The 19,005-nt window shown below is 43.5% G+C and overlaps 1 protein-coding gene, 1 long non-coding RNA gene and 1 other non-coding gene across 10 annotated transcripts in view; 1 reads left to right on the forward strand and 2 right to left on the reverse strand.

Moving 5' to 3' along the window:
- Positions 1–12,603, reverse strand: part of GOSR2 (golgi SNAP receptor complex member 2) — a 48,324-nt gene extending 35,721 nt beyond the window's left edge. For 3 of the 8 annotated variants that reach the window (XR_008653182.2, XM_055257830.2, XM_055257831.2), the window contains exons 1-5: positions 12,500–12,603; positions 5,853–5,917; positions 4,247–4,355; positions 3,256–3,388; positions 55–195 (exon numbers count right to left, since the gene is read on the reverse strand). Coding sequence is in view for 7 of the 8 variants with exons in the window: in XM_055257830.2 (XP_055113805.1) it covers positions 55–195; positions 3,256–3,388; positions 4,247–4,355; positions 5,853–5,917; positions 12,500–12,528 (477 nt within the window). In the remaining variant the exon portion in view is untranslated. Of the gene's footprint in view, positions 1–54; positions 196–3,255; positions 3,389–4,246; positions 4,356–5,852; positions 5,918–7,493; positions 7,515–12,451 lie in introns of those variants that run through there. The other 5 variants (XM_055257832.2, XM_055257833.2, XM_055257835.2 and 2 more) reach the window with 5 other exon arrangements.
- Positions 12,604–12,633: 30 nt separating this feature from the next.
- LOC134735246 (uncharacterized) lies at positions 12,634–18,888 on the forward strand. The gene is made up of 2 exons (XR_010118230.1): positions 12,634–12,948; positions 18,395–18,888. It is a non-coding gene; the product is annotated as an uncharacterized lncRNA (long non-coding RNA).
- On the reverse strand, positions 14,447–14,572 carry LOC129470858 (U6atac minor spliceosomal RNA). Its single transcript, XR_008653378.1, has one exon. It is a non-coding gene; the product is annotated as a U6atac minor spliceosomal RNA (small nuclear RNA).
- Positions 18,889–19,005: the final 117 nt, after the last annotated feature.

Raw genomic sequence — 19,005 nt, forward strand, 5'->3', positions numbered from 1 at the left:
TTGGATGAGGCTAAAACAAGAGGCCTTCTCCCTGTCCCCCTGCAGGGACCCCACCTTCAAGGTCAGTCTCTGGGTCCTCAGTCCATCTAAAATATTGTGCCCATCTAAAATGAGGTCATCCATGCCGTTGTGAACTTTCTGGAGGGAGGAGTTAAACTGCAGTGATTCGTCCATTGGTATGGTGGTGTCAGAGTCCTGTGAAAGAAACACAGGCACTTGATTAACTTTGCTTGTCAGTCAGCTCCTGGGGTCTGACTGCTCTTTTAGCCAAGGCCAAGCCAGAACAGCCAGAGGGGCTGATGCAAGAATCAGCGGACCCTAACGGATAAGAAAAAGCCAAGCAAAGGCCTGGGGTGGCCTCTGTCCACACAGAAGAGGAACTTTCTCAGATCTGTCACTCTCCAAATGAGTTCCACTCCACAAGTATCGTTCATTCCAATGATACTTGTCTCTGTATCATTATCTCCTCTTAGAAAAAGCTATTCCTTCAGGACCTCATTGGGTGTCTCCTAAAGGCTTTCTCTGACTACTCACTCACCTAGCTTGTTCCAAATGTTCCTTTCCTTGGCTTTCCCTTAATGCAGTGTTAAATGTTTTCTTGTGTCCTTTAGCTATTTTATCTATAGTTTACCTCTCCAAGTAGACTGAGGGTTAACTAAGGATAGAGGAGGCTGTGCTTCTGCATTTTCTTTTTTTTTTTTTTTTTTGAGACAGGGTGTCCCTCTGTCACCCAGGGTGGAGTGCAGTGGCGCGATCTCAGCTCACTGCAACCTTAGCTTCCTGGACTCAAATGATCCTCCCACCTCAGCCTTCTGAGCAGCTGGGACCACAGGTGCATGCTACCATGCCCAGCTTTTTTCTTTCTTTCTTTCTTTCTCTTTTTTGTATTTTTGGTAGAGACAGGGTTTCACCAAGTTGCTCAGGCTGGTCTCGAACTCCTGTGCTCAAGGAATCTGTCTATAGGCCTCCCCATTTTATAGATGAAAAAATGCCCAGAGAGGTAGAATAACTTGTCCAAGATCCCACAGCTGGTAAGAAGTCCAGTGGAGCTGGGAATCTGGGTACTGAGCGCAGGGCCTGCCCTGTTACCCACACTGTAGAGGGAAACACCAGCGCCCATCCTGGTGGCTCTCCTTTTGCACTGAAAGTGGACTATAGACACAAGCCAAGTCCTTGCCAGCTGTGAGAGCGTTCCCTTCTCTCTTCTGCCAATCACAAACTCTCCTGCCAAGTAGTGCTGGGGTTTGTTTCGTGTTTTTTTTTTTTTTTTTTTTTTGAGACAGGCTCTCACTCTGTCACCCAGGATAGAGTGCAGCCTTGCCCTACCAGGCTTAAGTGATCCTCTCATCTCAGCCTCCCGAGTAGTTGGGACCACAGGCTCACGCCACCACGCCCGGCTGATTATTATATTTTTTTGTAGAGACAATGTCTCACCATGTCACCCAGGATGGTGAACTCCTGAAAAATCTGCTGCCTTAGTCTCCCAAAGTGCTGGGATCACAGGCGTGTGTCATTGTGCCCTGCTCCACTAGTGCTTTTTACCACCTAAATTCCAGTTTCAATTGTCCAAAAAAAAAAAAAAAAAAAGGTTATGTCACTGTTTCTTTGCTGCTCAGATTTGGAATCATTTTGCACATATGCATTTTCAACTGCCCCTGCTAACAGCAGAGCTCCTCACAGGTAGGCGTCAGGTCTTTTAATTTCATCATGTGCTTTACTCCTAGTGCCTGAATTAACTAGTTTTCTGCATGCAGCTAATGCCCAGTGTGTCAAAAGACGCTGGTGTTTGAAAGACTCAGAGACTTCTCTTCAGTAATTTGACAAGCACTTATGAAATGCCATTTACATACAAATCTTTCTTACCCTCCCATCTAAAACAGTATGGCTGATGGGCCATTATCTCTCAGAAAAACGTATTATAGCTCCGTACGGTAGAATGACCAGGAAGAAGTTTCATCTGGCAAGTCAATGTTTATTAAGAACTGACTGTGTGCACAGCATCACGCCAGGCTGGCAAAAAACAAAATAATCCTAAGCAATCATCCTTGGCTTAAAAAAAGGCCTGAATACTACATTACAACGATCTAAAATCCAAACATCTTTTAGTGTGTCTTATAGTTCATTACATTTTTGAACTGTTAAACACTGTGACTTGACTGCTTAGTCTGGGGAAGCAAAAACTATGTTGGCACAGCCTGAAACACTTGGGGAAATTTATTGCAAAGTAAGGATGCAGCATTGAGGGGTAAACATCTACAAAGCAGGAAATGATGTGAATTTTAACAAGGGGCTTAGAAAGCTAACATCTCTTTAGAAAATAATCCTCTGTGGCCGGGCGCGGTGGCTCACGCCTGTAATCCCAGCACTCTGGGAGGCCGAGGCAGGCAAATCACGAGGTCGGGAGTTCGAGACGAGCCTGGCCAACACGGTGAAACACTGTCTCTACTAAAAATACAAAAATTAGCTGGGCGTGGTGACGGGCGCCTGTGTGCCACTGCACTCCAGACTCCAGCCGGGGCGACAGTGCTAGACTCTGTCAAAAAAAAAAAGAAAATAATCTCTGTAAAAAAACAAAATACAAAAAGCCAAAGCACACTTCATTTAGTGGAATATATTATGAAGGACATAGAAAAGGCCAGTGTGTTCTACATCCATGTGCAGGAAACGATCTGGTTAAGACTAAAGGGCAGGGACAATGGGTTCTGAGGAATCAAACATGCAAACCAACACACTTTCAGACAGACTCAGGCAAGCAGTCCATCTAACCCTAAACATCTGTTAACAAATTCCTCCAAATTGCTGCTCAGACTAGGGGCAAAAACATTTTAATGCACCTGACACTGGAACCACACACATACTCGGCACAATGGCAACTGCCCGCAGGCAGCTTTGAAATGCTGCCTTCTCTACAAATGGCCTAAGTTCTAATCATCTGTCTCTATCTGATCAGAAAAACGTTTCTACCATGTGAACTTCCACCTTTCTGTCTCAGACCAGTCCAACCAGGTAATTTTCACCTCTGCCTATTCCCCTTCAATTTAACTGCTTCCTCTTCAGGTTTTTATCTTAGAAAAAGGGATTCTCTGTCTAGGTCTAGTCTCTGTGGCAATGCACAAAGTTCCTGTCATTTCCAGTTGGTTTCCTCATTATCAGTCTTTTTCAGACACCCCCAAAACAGATGGCGCTCAGAGATCTGAACTCCAGCCCCCATAATCTGTCAAGTGTAGGCCGACCCTCACCGCAGGCCTGGCTTACGTTAGTGGTGAAGGTTCGAGACAGAAGCTCTTCTCGCTGTCTCTCCTGCTGCTCCCTTGCATGGCGCCGATGCTGGAAGTTTCTGAGCGCAGTCTGCAGGTGCTGGACATCATACTTTAACTGGTCAACCCGACTGGAATTGATGGAGACAGAGATTAAATTCCAGAAACTCAGGGCAGCAGAATCCTAGGGGGCCAGGCTTTGTATTAAGGAAAGACGGTGTTTCCTTACTTCTCCCTACACCACCCCACACTATACCCCCTCACCACAAGATCTGATTTTGATCAATGATGTTGAAAGTAAAGAAGTAACTTGTGGTTAAAGTGAGATAGTGGCACACAAGATTCTGGCAGCTTGACTTCAGAATCTGTTGCTCTCTGATTCTGGATGCATGACAGGGAACAGGGGACAGGAAGCAGGCTCGCTGACCTCTTCTTGACCTTCTATGGATTATATCGCTCTCCTGGAAGAAGCCCAAGGGCATCTTTGAGGTAAAGCATCCACGAAGTTTCATAAAACTTTTGGAAACAGGCGCTGGGGGTGGAGGTGGCGAGGGTGGTTTCATTTTAATTTCATGCTGGAGTATCAAACATTAGATCAGCATTTCATTATGGGTGGACTGATTAAAGTGATTTTTCATTTCAACCCAAGAACCCAGCAGGAACCAAAGAGCAGAACAAAACTCCATGGCAACATTAGGCTTCAGCTGGCTATGGGTCTAGTCAAAAAACAGAACTGGAGGCAAAATTTCAAAATGACACCAAAGAGGTAAGGGGTCATAAGGTTTCTGAGTCACAAACCTCATAGGCTATTTATTTTGAGTGGCATCACTCAGATAGAATTATGCCCTTTGGGGGGGCTTTTTCTTTGCATAGTCGTAGTTTTTCAACATGTTTGTGGGTTTTCAGAATATTCTATCGCCTCCCCCCGGGAGAAAAGCCTGTCTTGATGGGCCTGGAGTATCAGAGCCATGTCAGAGGTCAGCACTTACAGTTTGGCATTTTGCCTTTTGTTAGGGGGCTCCTTGCTGGACAAAATCTCCAGACGTTCTAGACGGCTGAATATCTGGTCTATGCTTGCTTGGATTTCGTTTTCTACTACTGTACGAGAAAGAAAAAAGAATAATTGCTGGAAAAGAGATAGTGAACTTAAATTAGAATGATAAATCACAGATTTTTTTTCAATATCTAATAAACTAGAACTACGTATTTCAAAAGGAGAAAGATGTATACACTAATGAATAACAGAAAAAATTCAAGTTATGCCGTAAATGTTGTTTTGAAAAAAGTACATGTATATAGCTGTTAATGACATAACAATGCCAATTTTTTAAAAAAGCTGAGGGTAGAAATAAATTTCCTACCTTTAGAAAATAAACATGCAAAGGTTGTCCAAATAAATACTTTAAGCTAAATTTTCTGATATAGGTCTCTTTTCCTTTGGGATTCTCAGACGTGGATTATAAATACCTAGTAAAAAGACTGCCAATTGAATTCCCTATAGTAATGAGTTTTTTTAATTAAAAAAAAAAAGCATAAAGGAAGGGGAAGATTAGTATGTGAAACATACAGAGAAGAGTTCCCTTAAGGCTTTCTTCCCTTAAAGCTTTCTGTAAGAATGGGTGGGCTGAGCAATGTTGACGTCCCCAAAATAGACCAAATATCAATAGGAAAGGCCCAGGAAAGAATCCACAGAGGTAAAGAGATATGATAAATACGGTCATTTTCCTTATCCCTTTCGATAAGACAGTCAAAATGATCTCTTTCCATTTCTAATCATGTAACAATGAGATTGCTGAGAAGGCAAACACAGTCCGATGAACAAAGAAGCTAAACTGTGCACAAAAGAAAGCATCCAGACTGCTTCTTGCCCCATAAAGAAGTGACAGCAGTGACACTGCCCCTTCCTAGCCCTTTGCGCCCACAGTGAACAAAGACAGTTGAGATTAGAACAAGGTGGGGCACAGAACCAAGAACAGAGCTGCTTTTGAAGCTGTGAAAGGGGACATGAGAGAACAGGAGGAACGGGTCCGGAGGGAGCCCAGCAGTCGGGTGGGTAGGCAGCCCCCGCAGGTGGTGTCCATATGACCAACTCAGAAAAAGGACCTTTCCTTAGAATAGAGAAAAAAAAAAAACAAAAAAAACCAAAAAACCAGCATGCTTCTCAAAAGAAACGATGCTGTGGGAACTAAACTAATTAATATTGCTGTTCGTTTCTGAATAATCCTCCTAAAAAGCCACAGTTCTTAGCTCAGAAGAAATGGCCAATTCCAGTTAAACATCTCTGAATTTTCATGGAGTACATTCCTCTAAGGACTAGGTAATTAGATTAAGACAGATGGAGGCAAGCGCTTCCATTCCCATAGGGCCATGTCAGGTTGAGTGGAGGGGTAATGGGGGATAAGACTTGTGGGATTCCAAAGGGCACACTCAGGGAAATCAGTGACTTTGCCATAGGGTTTTTCTGTCCACCCTAACAACAAAACTCATTCCACGCTGAATCATTAAGCCCCCGAGGCAGAGTGCAGTCAGGAAACCCAGCCCATTAGCACCCTGTCATCAGAGAAAGGACTCTGGTCTCCACAGTTAATTACTCACTGTGCACAGACTGCTTGTCTGCCGTCTCCAGGCGTCCCATGCGAGACTGGATCTCGTGGACCTGCCTATCAAAGGAAGAGGGAGGAAATGAGTGAGACAGGAGTAATCAACAGCACTTCAGTCAGGAAAGACAATTTTTCTGATGCCAACATGTAACTGATTTAAATTGACAGCATCACTGAACTGTAAAATTTGTATGTGGCACTTTAGGTCCCACGTTTTGGCATGGTTTCTAATATCTTAACTACTAACAATAACACTGATAGGCAGATTATGGGTGCTTACCATATCCAAGATACTCTGCCAAGTCAATAACCCTATGAGGAAAGTACCATTATCATCCTCATTTTATAAAAACTGAAGCCCAGAAAGGTTATGTAACTTGTTCAAGATCACACAGCAGGTGATAAACCTCAAACTGAACCCGGCCAATCATACTTTCTGTTCTATGACCTAACGTGCTAAGCACTGGCCTGTACTAGGAAGAGTCAAAGGGCAAGGGAGATATAATCCTTGTCCTTGAGAAACAACATAATGAGGAATGACAGGCTGAACAGACATGAACAAGCCCTGGGAAGATGCACGAGAAAAGCAATACACATAAGTATAAACAAACAGAAAGACGGGCAGCTCTGCACAGCAGTGTCACGGGCAAGCAGACAGAGGGGTGGGGCTGAGAAAGAGAAACCAGGTAACTTTTGTGGATGGAGAGAGTTCTGAGCATCACTGTGAAGAAGGGAGACATCATTTGGTGAAAGAAGATAGAAGAAAATGATATGCAAAAATTCATTCAAGACATGTGGATTACAAGTAGGGTGGGCTGCTTGAAAGGGAATCGGGTCGGGGGAGAGGACGCTGAAGTGACTCACTGAGGAAACCATTCAGAGGAAGTCCCTGAAAGACAGGGACCTCCTGTTTGGTAAACATCTTTCCCCGACAATATCAAGGAAAGAAGGAACTGCCATCTCATTTGGAAACGCAACACTGTACCCTGGATCTCGGTAACACTCTCTGGAGGCTTCCCAGGGTCTGGCCAAGGTCATCTCAAGACCCCCTTCCTAGTGGTCCTCCATGATTAGTCCTCGGGATAGTGCTTATGCTGGCCCCACCATCCACTTCCTGGTGCTCACAGTGGAGGTTTCCCCAAGGTAGGGCCCACATGAAGGGGGCCTGCTGGACTCTCACATCATCCCCAACGCTGGAGGAAAGGTCAGCAACCATTCTCCATCGTGAGCACAGCAAACCAGGACCCCACATTTACCAATGCCAGCCAGGCACCCAAATTTGGCTTCAGTTTGTGCCCAGTCTTTTCCAGGGCTTCCCTGTGGCCTCCAGACATGCCCTCGGGCACCAAAAGAAGCTGGGCGAGCTGTCAAATGACTCCCCAGGGTGCGCCTAGGCAAGACCTGTGGCCCTATGCAACTAGAAATCACTGCTAGAGTCCGCGATCAGATCATTGCTTCCGGAAAGTAAGTCCGGGATATTCTGGGATGAAGCGAGGGTGTGGAGGTATGGGGGCTGATGTAGGAATGCAGCCTGAGGTAGCCGACATCTGAAGCAGGGCAACCAAGGGAACAGGTATAGGGGACCAGAGGGTAATGGGGACAGAAAGGAGAATTAGGACTCTAAGGAAGTCCTGACGCAGGCTGTGAGGTAAATTTTCAATGCTGATTTAACAGAAAAATCTGAAAGTTGGTAATATGATCAACACGAACAGTCACATAATAAAAAGGGGGGAGGTAAAGAATAGCCGAGACCACTCTGAAGAAGGAGGGGGAGGAATGACTTGTCCCACCTGCCATTATGACTTACAAAGCAGTAACAATGGAAACAATACGGCAGCAGTGCAGGTACAGACGGACAAGGAAAGGCAAACCCTACAACTGGCCCAAGAGGAAAGAAACAGCCCAGACACAGCCCCACGTATTTGGGAGCTTTTGAAAGAAGGGACTCCAATAAATGCCAACAGCTCCGGTTTGTTATCCGTACAGAAAAAGGCCACCTCGGGTAACACATAAAAATAAACTTGAGCTCACTTAAAACCCAAATGGAAAAAGCAGAGCTTTCAAACTTTCTGAAGAAAATACAGGTGTGCATAAATGACCTCGGTTTACAGAAGGATTTCTTAAATAAGACAAAATCCAAAAACTACCCGCCCCCACAAAACCCACAAACCACAAAGAAAAAGACGGATACATCTGACAGCATGAAAACCAAAAACTTCTGTACACCAAAGCCACAAAATAAACAAATAAATGAATGGCACAGACTGGAGGGTATCTGCAGCAGATAACAAAGGACTGATGTGCAGAAAATATATAAAGAATTGTTACAAATCAATAGGAAAAGTCAAACAAGGCATTTTTTTTTTAAATGAAGGGCAAATGACAGAAAAGAAAACCCAAATGGTCAATAAATATACAAAATAACACTCAACTAGGAAAACACAAATGAAAAGCAATGAGATCACATTTCTTTTTTTTTGAGACAGAGTCTCGCTCTGTCGCCCAGGCTGGAGTGCAGTGGCGCGATCTCCGCTCACTGCAAGCTCCACCCCTGGGTTCACGCCATTCTCCTGCCTCAGCCTCCCGAGTAGCTGGGACTACAGGCAACCCGCCACCATGCCCGGCTAATTTTTTTTTCTTGTATTTTTAGTAGACAGGGGGTTTCACCCTGTTTAGCCAGGACGGTCTCGATCTCCTGACCTTGTGATCCGCCTGCCTCGGCCTCCCAAAGTGCTGGGATTACAGGCGTGAGCCACCGCGCCCGGCCGAGATCACATTTCTTTAGCCCATCAAACTGACAAATATTTTAAAGTTTGAGGACACATGCGTTAATAAGGAAATAGGGAAACTAGAACTCTCATACCCAGGTGTTAGGATTATAAGTTGGTAAAACACTTTAAATGCTTTCTGACAATAACTAGTAGAATAAAGCATGTGTCCATCCTATGACCCAGCAGTTTGAGGAATGTGTCCTAGAGAGGTTCTGGCATACCCTGAGGAGATGTACATGGCAGGGATGTTCATCAAAGCACTTTTGTACAGGCCCATAATCCACTGACTTTTCCCATCAAATCTCTATTTGCTTTGAACCAATCAGAGAAGATGTAGCCAATAATACAATTCCAGTCGCTACATTTCATGTTAAGAAAAGATAAATGTGAAACAACAAAGCAAGTATGAATGGCAAGGTGGGAAGTGCAAAATCTGTCTCAGACTGAACTGGGAATTCTGACAACACAACACACTGGAAGTCCATAAGAAACAGGTGATACGCAAGCATGACTTGGGAGCGTGGATATGAGGAAAAAGAAGTCTCAGCCCTCTCTAGCATGGGGTCCATTGTGGGCTTGGGTGATAATATAACAAAGCAGAGAAATATTAGCAAATAAGCCAGGGTCATTGTAGCTGTCTTTAAAAAAGGTTTACAGAAGATCTAGGAAGAATTTTTTAATGGAAGTGCTTTTCAAAAGTTCATGAAACTACTCACCACCCCCCACCACCCCCTAACATCCACTTTGCATCCAGGCTGCCTCTGACCATGATGAACATGAAAACGCTGTGTAACCTATACAGCATCACGTAAGTTTGTTGTTAACTTTACTTAAAATGAGTGGCAACAATCTGGTCATTTTCATTTCACTCACTTTGCCTTTACATTTCGCTCATTAAAGGGCAAAATCTATAAAGGAAAAACATGGTCTTGAGATAAGGTAATAGTTCTTAAGCTCAGCTGCTCAGAAAAAAAATGGTCTTGAGATAAGGTAACAGTTCTTAAGCCTACCTGCTCATCAAAACCACCTGGGGAGCTTGTTAAATGTAGTGCTTCTTGTGTCCTGGACACACGATAAGGTCCAGGACAGGAGACTGATCTTGGACTACAGAGGGGACAAATGTTGTCACCTTTACAAACATTGGGATCTCAAAAATAGAAGCCTGGCTATTAGCTCCTCTATAAAGTTCATCTAAATTAAACATTTAAGTGTAAAATGTTTATTGTTTTTCATCTTTTATTTTCATTCATTCGTTGTTCAGGTAGATTCAGGAGTTTTCAAGTAACTTTAAAATGTCAATCTAATTCCAATGTAGTCAATGTATTCAGGGACATGGCAAGAGATAACCACAAACTGGGTTCAAAGTTCCAGTAAAATTAATAAGTTCAGCTACTGTTGTGTCAACTCAGCTACAATCACTAATTTCTGCAGTTGCAAAAGTTCATTGCTGGTGCTCACTGGACTCCACATGTTTCCTGTGAAAGTCATTCAGTCACCAGTTCTGTATTATGGAACTGAAAGGAGCCTTACAGTTTAACCAGCCCAAACTATAATATCATTCTACAGATGAGGAAAAATAAAGTAAGGAGGTCTAGAACCAGAACTCCCACTCCTGGTTCAGCACTTGAGAGGAAAGACAGACAAGATACTGCAGCATAAAAGAAGGTAAACTCCTTGAGGGCAGGGCTGTGCTGCCAGCACTGAGAATGGTGCACAGCACATAGTAAGTGCTCAATAAATATTCAATGAATTAATGAGTGTCGGGGTAACAGAGGGCCTAATAGTTGTGGGGCAAAGCTGGCCCACTGCTTGTTTTGATAAATAAAATTGTACTGGAACACAGATACATCAATTAGTTTACATATTGTCTATGGCTGTTTTCCCAATGTAACAGCAGAGTAGTCACTACAGAGACTGTATAGCCCACAGAGCCTAAAATATTTACTATCTGGCCCTTAGCAGAAAAAACTGGCAAGCTGCTAGAGTCCAAGGGTGCATTGTTGAAGGCCTACAGAGCATCTACACTTCACACACCTTGTTTGGGGTACCATTTAGAATTCCTCTTCTGAGCCATGCAGTTTTCTCTGTGATTAGCTGCACTGAAAACAGGTAGTCTAAGACTCTCTAAACAAAATCATTCTTGAATATAAAACGGGTCATGGCCTTCTTGGCAACATCTTTTAACTAAATTAACTAGATAAGACCACACATAACAGATTAACTTCAAGGCACTACTATGCCCATTGTGCCCTGCTATTGTGAAAGATCGGCCCTTTCTTAGTAACATGAACATAATTTCGTTTCATTGTTTCTCTAAATTACTCACGGACTAGTTTAAGTCCCTTCCTATAATGTTTATGTGAGAATAGGGCTCCCCGGTGTAAAAGAAAATTCTGTCATTACAAAGTAGGTTCTGTATTTTCGCCCACCCAAATGAAACACTTCATCGCCAAAATAAAAGAAACCCATAAACTTAGAAAATGAAAGAGAAAGAGGATCGTCACCCTCTTATTCCTAATGCTTCAGGGCATTTCATTTCCAGGCCTTGGGAGTGTGATTTTAAGTGTTTTAATCAACAGAACTACAGCATAAGTTTGAAAGTTCTCAATAGGACAGGTATATACCTCAAAAAATTGAGAAGAGAAACTAAAACAGATACTTCAATACCAGAGTTCATAGCAGTATTATTCTCAACACCCTAATGGTGGAAACAACTCAAGTGCCCAGCAACAGATGAATGGATAACAAAATGTGGTAGATACATACAACGGAATATTATTCAGTCATAAAACGGAATGAAATTCTGGTAACAGGCTACAATATAGATGAACCCTGAAAACATTAAGTGAAATAAGCCAGATACAAAAGGACAAATTCTGTACGACTCCACTTACATTAAGTATCTAGAACATGTAAATTCATAGAGAGAAGTAAAACAGAGGTTACCAGGTGCTCTGGAAGGAAGAAATGAGGTGCTACTGATTAACAGGCACACTGGGATGATGAAAAAGTTCTGGAAATGGATCGTAGTTGATGTAAGTTGTGAATGTACTCAATGTCACTGAATTGTACACTTAAAAATTGTTAAAACAGTAAATCTTATGTTGTGCATATTTTACAATAAAAAATAAAAATCATAAACTTCTTTTCCCCCCAAAACAGAGTAAAAATCATAATTCTGCCCCCTCAAAAAACTAGGGTAAGTATGGCCCCATTACCATACTCAACTACGTATCTCAGCAATTCCAAAAGTGCAGGACGATGCGAATAAAGGACACTACCAAGGAATTTAAGTTATGAGAAGCTAAATTACAATTTGATTTTCTTAGCGATAACCTGTAACCAGCTACGATTAGCAAGTAATAATAGTGAATGCTACGTGGACAGCAATTTCTTTGTACCATAAAAATGTGGTCTTTAGTATAAATCGAATACAATACAAATACTTTCCCGTGAGTGCCTTGACTCTCCAATTAAACAGTACACTCCTACGGCCAGGGACCGTGTCTCCTACTCCGTGTCTCCTCTCGAGCTCTACCAACCAGGAGCACCGAATTGACAAGTGCTGGACAAAGTTTTATAACCTGCAGGTGCCACGTTCCCCTCACCCAGTCTACCCAGCAGGTAGTCACGGACTTGCAGACCCCAGGAATCATCTGCTCCACGTTTCCAGGCCCCAGGCTGAACCCACTGTCTGTGGCTATCCTGGGAGTCCCGCCAAGGATTAAGCACTTCGGAGGCATCCCCAGCAATGCCCTGGCGGAAAAACTCGGCCTCTACCCTGGCGGACGTCCGAGGCCCCAGCCCCAGAAGCCAGCCTCACCTGGCCTCGCCTCGCCTAGCCCCTGCCCGCTCCCCGACCGGCCCTCACTTGTGCGTTTGCTGGTACAGGGGCTCCATGTCGCTGGCCCGGCAGGCCACGGCTCCGGCTCTGGCTTCCTCGGAACACGTCCTCACAGCCCCCCTTCCGGTTTCCGGCTTCCGGTCGCAGGTCCCTTCCTCCCCTACCGGTCAGGGCTGCCCGCACGCGCGCCTTACTAGCAGTGGTTGCGAGATCGGAGAAGGGGAAGGAGAAATGAGGCCGGGGACGGAAGGATACGTGTAGTCACAGGCTCGGTTTCACGTGAAGGGCAAGGAGGTGTAGATGTTCGCTGAAGGCTAGCCTCAGGATTCAGTCAGGCATTAGGAAGGACAATCGGGGGATACTAACGAGAGGTCCTCAGAGCAAAGTTGAAGGCGAGCGGCGAATACCTGCTCTTCCCTGCCGCAGAGAGGACGGGAGGTTCTTGCTTGGCTTCGCTTTAAACCATTTAATCGGGGGTCTGGAGATTTCGCTCTTCACTGTTTTTCCTGGCGCAAGCTTTTCCTGTTTCGCATTTGTCTACTCACTCTCCCGCCTATCTACCCACCATTCCTATTTATCCATCCAGTAAACCTACATTGAATGAGTGGTTATGTGTCATGTGTAAAGTAGGGAAAACCGGGTTCCTCCTGCCCTCAAAGAGGTTCTGGTCTGGGAAAGGAAATAAGATATGTATACTGCCAAAAGACAAAATTACAAGAAATGTAGTTATAGATCTTTTTTTATTATTATACTTTAAGTTCTAGGGTACATGTGCACAACCTGCAGGTTTGTTACATATGTATATATGTGCCATGTTGGTGTGCTGCACCCATTAACTCGTCATTTACATTAGGTATATCTCCTAATGCTATCCCTCCCCCCTCCCCCCACCCCACAACAGGCCCCGGTGTGTAATATCCCCCTTCCTGTGTCCAAGTGTTCTCATTGTTCAATTCCCACCTATGAGTGAGAACATGCGATGTTTGGTTTTTTGTCCTTGAGATAGTTTGCTGAGAATGATGGTTTCCAGCTTCATCCATGTCCCTACAAAGGACATGAACTCATCATTTTTTATGGCTGCATAGTATTCCATGGTGTATATGTGCCACATTTTCTTAATCCAGTCTGTCATTGTTGGACATTTGGGTTGGTTCCAGGTCTTTGCTGTTGTGAATAGTGCTGCAATAAACATACATGTGCATGTGTCTTTATAGCAGCATGATTTATAATCCTTTGGGTATATACCCAGTAATGGGATGGCTGGGGCAAATGGTATTTCTAGTTCTAGATCCCTGAGGAATCGCCACACTGACTTCCACAATAGTTGAACCAGTTTACAGTCCCACCAACAGTGTAAAAGTGTTCCTATTTCTCCACATCCTATCCAGCACCTGTTGTTTCCTGACTTTTTAATGATCGCCATTCTAACTGGTGTGAGATGGTATCTCATTGTGGTTTTGATTTGCATTTCTCTGATGGCCAGTGATGATGAGCATTTTTTCATGTGTCTGTTGACTGCATAAATGTCTTCTTTTGAGAAGTGTCTGTTCATGTCCTTCACCCACTTTTTGATGGGGTTGTTTTTTTCTTGTAAATTTGTTGGAGTTCTTTGTAAATTCTGGATATTAGCCCTTTGTCAGATGAGTAAATTGGAAAAATTTTCTCCCATTCTGTAGGTTGCCTGTTCACTCTGATGGTAGTTTCTTTTGCTGTGCAGAAACTCTTTAGTTTAATTAGATCCCATTTGTCAATTTTGGCTTCTGTTGCCATTGCTTTTGGTGTTTTAGACATGAAGTCCTTGCTCATGCCTATGTCCTGAATGGTATTGCCTAGGTTTTCTTCTAGGGTTTTTATGGTTTTAGGTCTAACATTTAAGTCTTTAATCCATCTTGAATTAATTTTTGTATAAGGTGTAAGGAAAGGATCCAGTTTCAGCTTTCTACATATGGCTAGCCAGTTTTCCCAGCACCATTTCAAAAACAATGGTTAGATGCCACGAAGTAGGTGGCAATGCCTTAACCGTATGCGTGTTGTCAGGCCCGAGGGCCTCTTCCATCCTTGTCGAGGGGAGTGCTAACCTTCTCTCCTTTCATACAACACAGTTATAGATCTTAACTGGCTATTTGCGATTCTAGCACTGGGCAACAACTTATTCTATAAAATAGAATGAGTATTCTGATGAGCTGAGCAGGGGAGATTGTCTTTATAGACAGAAAAGGGCTGAAAAAAAAAAAGCAGAAATGAACAAGTTTCAAAGTTATTTTACTTGTATTGGTTAAGGCAGAAGGGACTTCCTTTATCATGGGGATATAGCTATTTTCCCTCTCTTCTGATTTCTTCGAAGGTCAGATGAACAGCTTAATTGCAGCTTTGTGGCTTGGAACTTTAGCATGAGTGACTCTATTTTGATTTGGCCTGTTGTGCCTAGTGCAGGAGGTCAGTCCAAACCAATGGCTTTCTATGAATTTTATTTATCAAGACAAACATTCTACAAGGTAGAAAATCCAAAGAGATTGAGCTGAGCTGGGGGTCGTCTCTAGGAGGAGATTTAGGAAAGACTTAATGAAGGGGTGGCATTTGAGCCAGGACTGGGATTCGGACACTTCTGTGTCTCCACATAGGCTATCCCCTTTCCATCCTCCAAGCTTATCTGCTATTCCTCCCAAGGCAGGAGACGTTCTTTTCTTCAACAAGTTGATACTTCTCTTTTCCTGGATCCTGGATCCCACCCAGTTTTGTGTCCCAAGAGACTGTCCACCCATGTACATTCTTTGCCTAAAATTATTTTTTTCACTCATTCTGTCATTGAGCATCTACAATGTACCATGCACAGATACTGGAGATAGGAACACAAGCAAGACACAGCCCTAAAACCTCCCATATCTCTCATGGTCTGTTGGGAGGACTAATCATACCCTCAAGCTACATTATTAAGTAGAATACATGCTACAATCGATACAAAGTACCATTTCCATGGGAAGGGCAAGAAGGGTTCATGGACAAAATAGCATATGAATAGGACCTTCCAGAATCAATAGAATTTTAACAGTGTTTTGTATATACTAACCACTCTGAAAATGTTTATTGTATCTGCCTGGTAGAGATGAAGAGGAGGGCATTTGAGCCTGAGGGAATAGCTTGAGCAAAGGCAAAAATCTCCTCTGGCTGGATTCAGGGTGTTTGGGGAAATAATAGTATTTGAAGAAAAGTTAGAACCAGATCGTAGGAAAAATTTTGTTTTCTTTCTTTCTTTCTTTTTTTTTTGAGATGGAGTCTCACTCTGTTGCCCAGGCTGGAATCTTGGTTCACTACAACCTCCGCCTCCTGGGTTCAAGCGATTCTCCTGCCTCAGCCTCCCGAGTAGCTAGGATTACAGGTACCCACCACCGCGCCTGGCTAATTTTTGTGTTTTTAGTAGAGACAGGGTTTCACCATGTTGGTCAGGCTGGTCTCGAACTCCCGACCTCAGATGATCCATCCACTTTGGCCTCCCAAAGTGTTGGGGTTACAGGTGTGAGCCACTGTGCCTGGCCAGGAAATCTTAAATGTCAGCTTTGGGTTTTTATTTATAGATTTTTATTCTGTGAGTAGTTGGAAGCTATCAGAAAAATCTATCAGAGGATAGTAATGTAAAAAAATTCTCAAATAATTTTCATGCCTATGTCTTGTTTTCCTTTGGGTCTCATGGCATCCCTGGGAGGTGGATAAGGCAGATAAGGAAATTGAAGTCTAGAAGATCTCCCTTCTGCCTCTCAGTCTCTTAAGTCTTTACACGTATTTAGGCCTTCCTCTAAATAGAAGAAAACTCCACTCTCCAGCTTATTGCATTTTTAACTTATATCCCATTTTTTTCTTTTTCTTGTATGGCTAAACCACTTGGATAATTGATATGTACTGCCGACATTCTCTTGGCATGACTTACCCTCCAGCCTCTCCTTTATTTTACTAGAACTGTTTTCTAGGGTCACCAGAGTCCACTTGACTTAGTCCATTGGTCTCCTTCCTTAAATCAACCTACATTATATATTCATTGAGCTGATAACTGTGTGTCAAGCACAATGCAAGGTCTGATATACAAAGATGAGTAAGACACCACCTTACCATAGAAGCTCTTTAATATACTGGGAAGAAAACATCTATACAGATAATAGATAATTCGAATCCTATGTGGTGAGTGTGGGGTACAGTAATTGGGAACTATGGGATGACAAGGAGGGAACACTTAGCCTAGTTTGGTGACTCAAGAGAGCTTCAAAGAGGAGATGATACCTAAACTGAATCTTGGAAGATAAGGCCAATGGGGAAAACATCCCAGGAGGAGGAAACAGCATACACAAAAGCAAAGATACAAGATGTGCAGGGGAAACTACAAGCAGTTTGATGTTACTAGAACAAAATGCGCAAAAAGACAAAGGACAAGGCCAGAGGGGTAGCCTGTGGCCAAGTCAGTCTAAGGAGCTTGGACTTCATTCTGTAGGAGGGAGGGAGCTGCAGTCCAATGACCCTTGTGGTTCAGGGGGAGCTATTTCATTGGTGAGTAGTGCTCTGGGAAATTGTGTGTGTGTGTGTGTGTGTGTGTGTGTGTGTGTGTGTGTGTGTCTGCCTGCTATATCTCTATCAGGATGGTGCAAAAATAATTGTGGTTTTGCAATTACTTTTAATGGCAAACTACAATTACTTTTGCACCAACCTAATACCTACATACCTACCTATTTATCTATCACGTTGACAGGACTGTATCTAGGTTTTGTGGGGCCCCAAGCAAATGTTTTTGTGGGCGCAGTCTGTATATGCAATTTGATTAAAAACTGTGTTATAGGCCGGGTGCGGTGGTTCATGCCTGTAATCCCAGCACTTAGTGAGGCCAAGGCGGGTGGATCACGTCAAGAGATCGAGACCTTCCTGGCCAACATGGTGAAACCTCTTCTCTACTAAAAATACAAAAACTAGCTAGGCATGGTGGCACATGCCTGTAGTCCCAGCTACTCGGGAGGCTGAGGGAGGAGAATCGCTTGAACCCGGGAGGCGGAGGTTGCAGTGAGCTGAGATCATGCCACTGCACTCCAGCCTGGGCAACAGAGCGAGATTCTGTATCAAAAAACAAACAAACAAACAAAACTGTGTTATAAAATTCATGGACTCGTGAGGAATAGTGATTTAACAACAAAGATTTAGAATAATTAGTAGAGAAAAGTACTTAGATATTTATTTATTGTCTAATAAGTGCATGTGAATATTCTTTACAGTGTTCAGGTACCATCGCTTTCTGCCTGGGTCCAAGAACTATCTCTATGTTATTGTCAAACGTGCTATTTCTCGCTAGTTTCTGGCTACATGAGAAAAGGGGAACAACGTTGTTATTCACAATGCCATGACTCTTCAAAACCTGTTTGTATTGGCCTATGTAGCTTTCTTTGCCCCTCCAGTTCTTAATGCCATTTATTTAAAGCTGGTACTGCAGAGAGTCCCCACTAGGGCAACGCCGAGCAGAAATGTGGGATTGGAGCCACCACAGAGTCCCCAGTAGGGCTGTGCCTAGTGAAGCAGTGGGAATGGAGCCATCTCCAAGACCACAAAACTGTAGTCCTACCAGTATGCAACTCCAGCCTGGGAACTGTAGGCAGGAGACTCCAATCCATCAGAGCTGCTGCATGGACCGAGCCTAGAAAGACTGTAGAGGTGGGACTGCCCAAAGCTTTGGGGGCCCAGCCTCCCAGCATGTCCAGGAGTGGGACATGAATCAGAGGAGATTATTCTCTAGCTTTAAGACTTAATGTTGTTTTCCCTGTTGGGTTTTGGACTTACTTGGGACCAGTTACCCTTCTTTTCTTGCCTAGTTCTCTCTTTTGGAATGGGAATGTCTATCCTATGCCTGTACCACCATTGTATTTTGGAAAAAGATAACTTGTTTTGATTTCACAGGCTCACAGCTGGAGGAATTTGCCTTGGGATGAATCGTGCCTTGAGTCTACCTATATCTGGTTTAGATGAGACTTTGGACTTCGGGCTTTTGAGTTGATGCTGGATTAAGACTTTTGGGACTATTGGGATGGAATGAATACATTTTGCAAGTGAGAAGGACATAAATTTGGCAGGGGGCCAGGGGGAGAATTTTATGCTTTGGATGTGTCCCCCCAAAATTCGTATGTTGGAAACTTGGCTGCCATTGTGGCAGTACTGAAAGGTGTGGCCTTTGGGAGGCAATTGGGTCACAAGGACAGAGCCTTCACGAATGGATTGATGTTGTTACTACAGGAGTGGACTCCTGATAAAAGGATAAGTTTGGCTGCCATTGTCTGTCTGTTTCATGTACTAACTTCTGCCTTTCACTTTTCCATCATGGGATGAACTTCACCGGAAGACAGTGCCAGCCTCCAGAACTGTGAGCTGAATAAACGTCTTTTCTTTAAACATTACCCAGTGTGTGGTATTCTATTATGGCAGCACAAAATAGACTAAGACAGCTGGTTGTGTTGATAATGCCATTTATTTAATGCTGGTCACATCATTACTCATGATGCTGCACAATTCTT

The sequence above is a fragment of the Symphalangus syndactylus genome, chromosome 20 (assembly GCF_028878055.3).
Source record: "Symphalangus syndactylus isolate Jambi chromosome 20, NHGRI_mSymSyn1-v2.1_pri, whole genome shotgun sequence".
NCBI lineage: Eukaryota > Metazoa > Chordata > Mammalia > Primates > Hylobatidae > Symphalangus > Symphalangus syndactylus.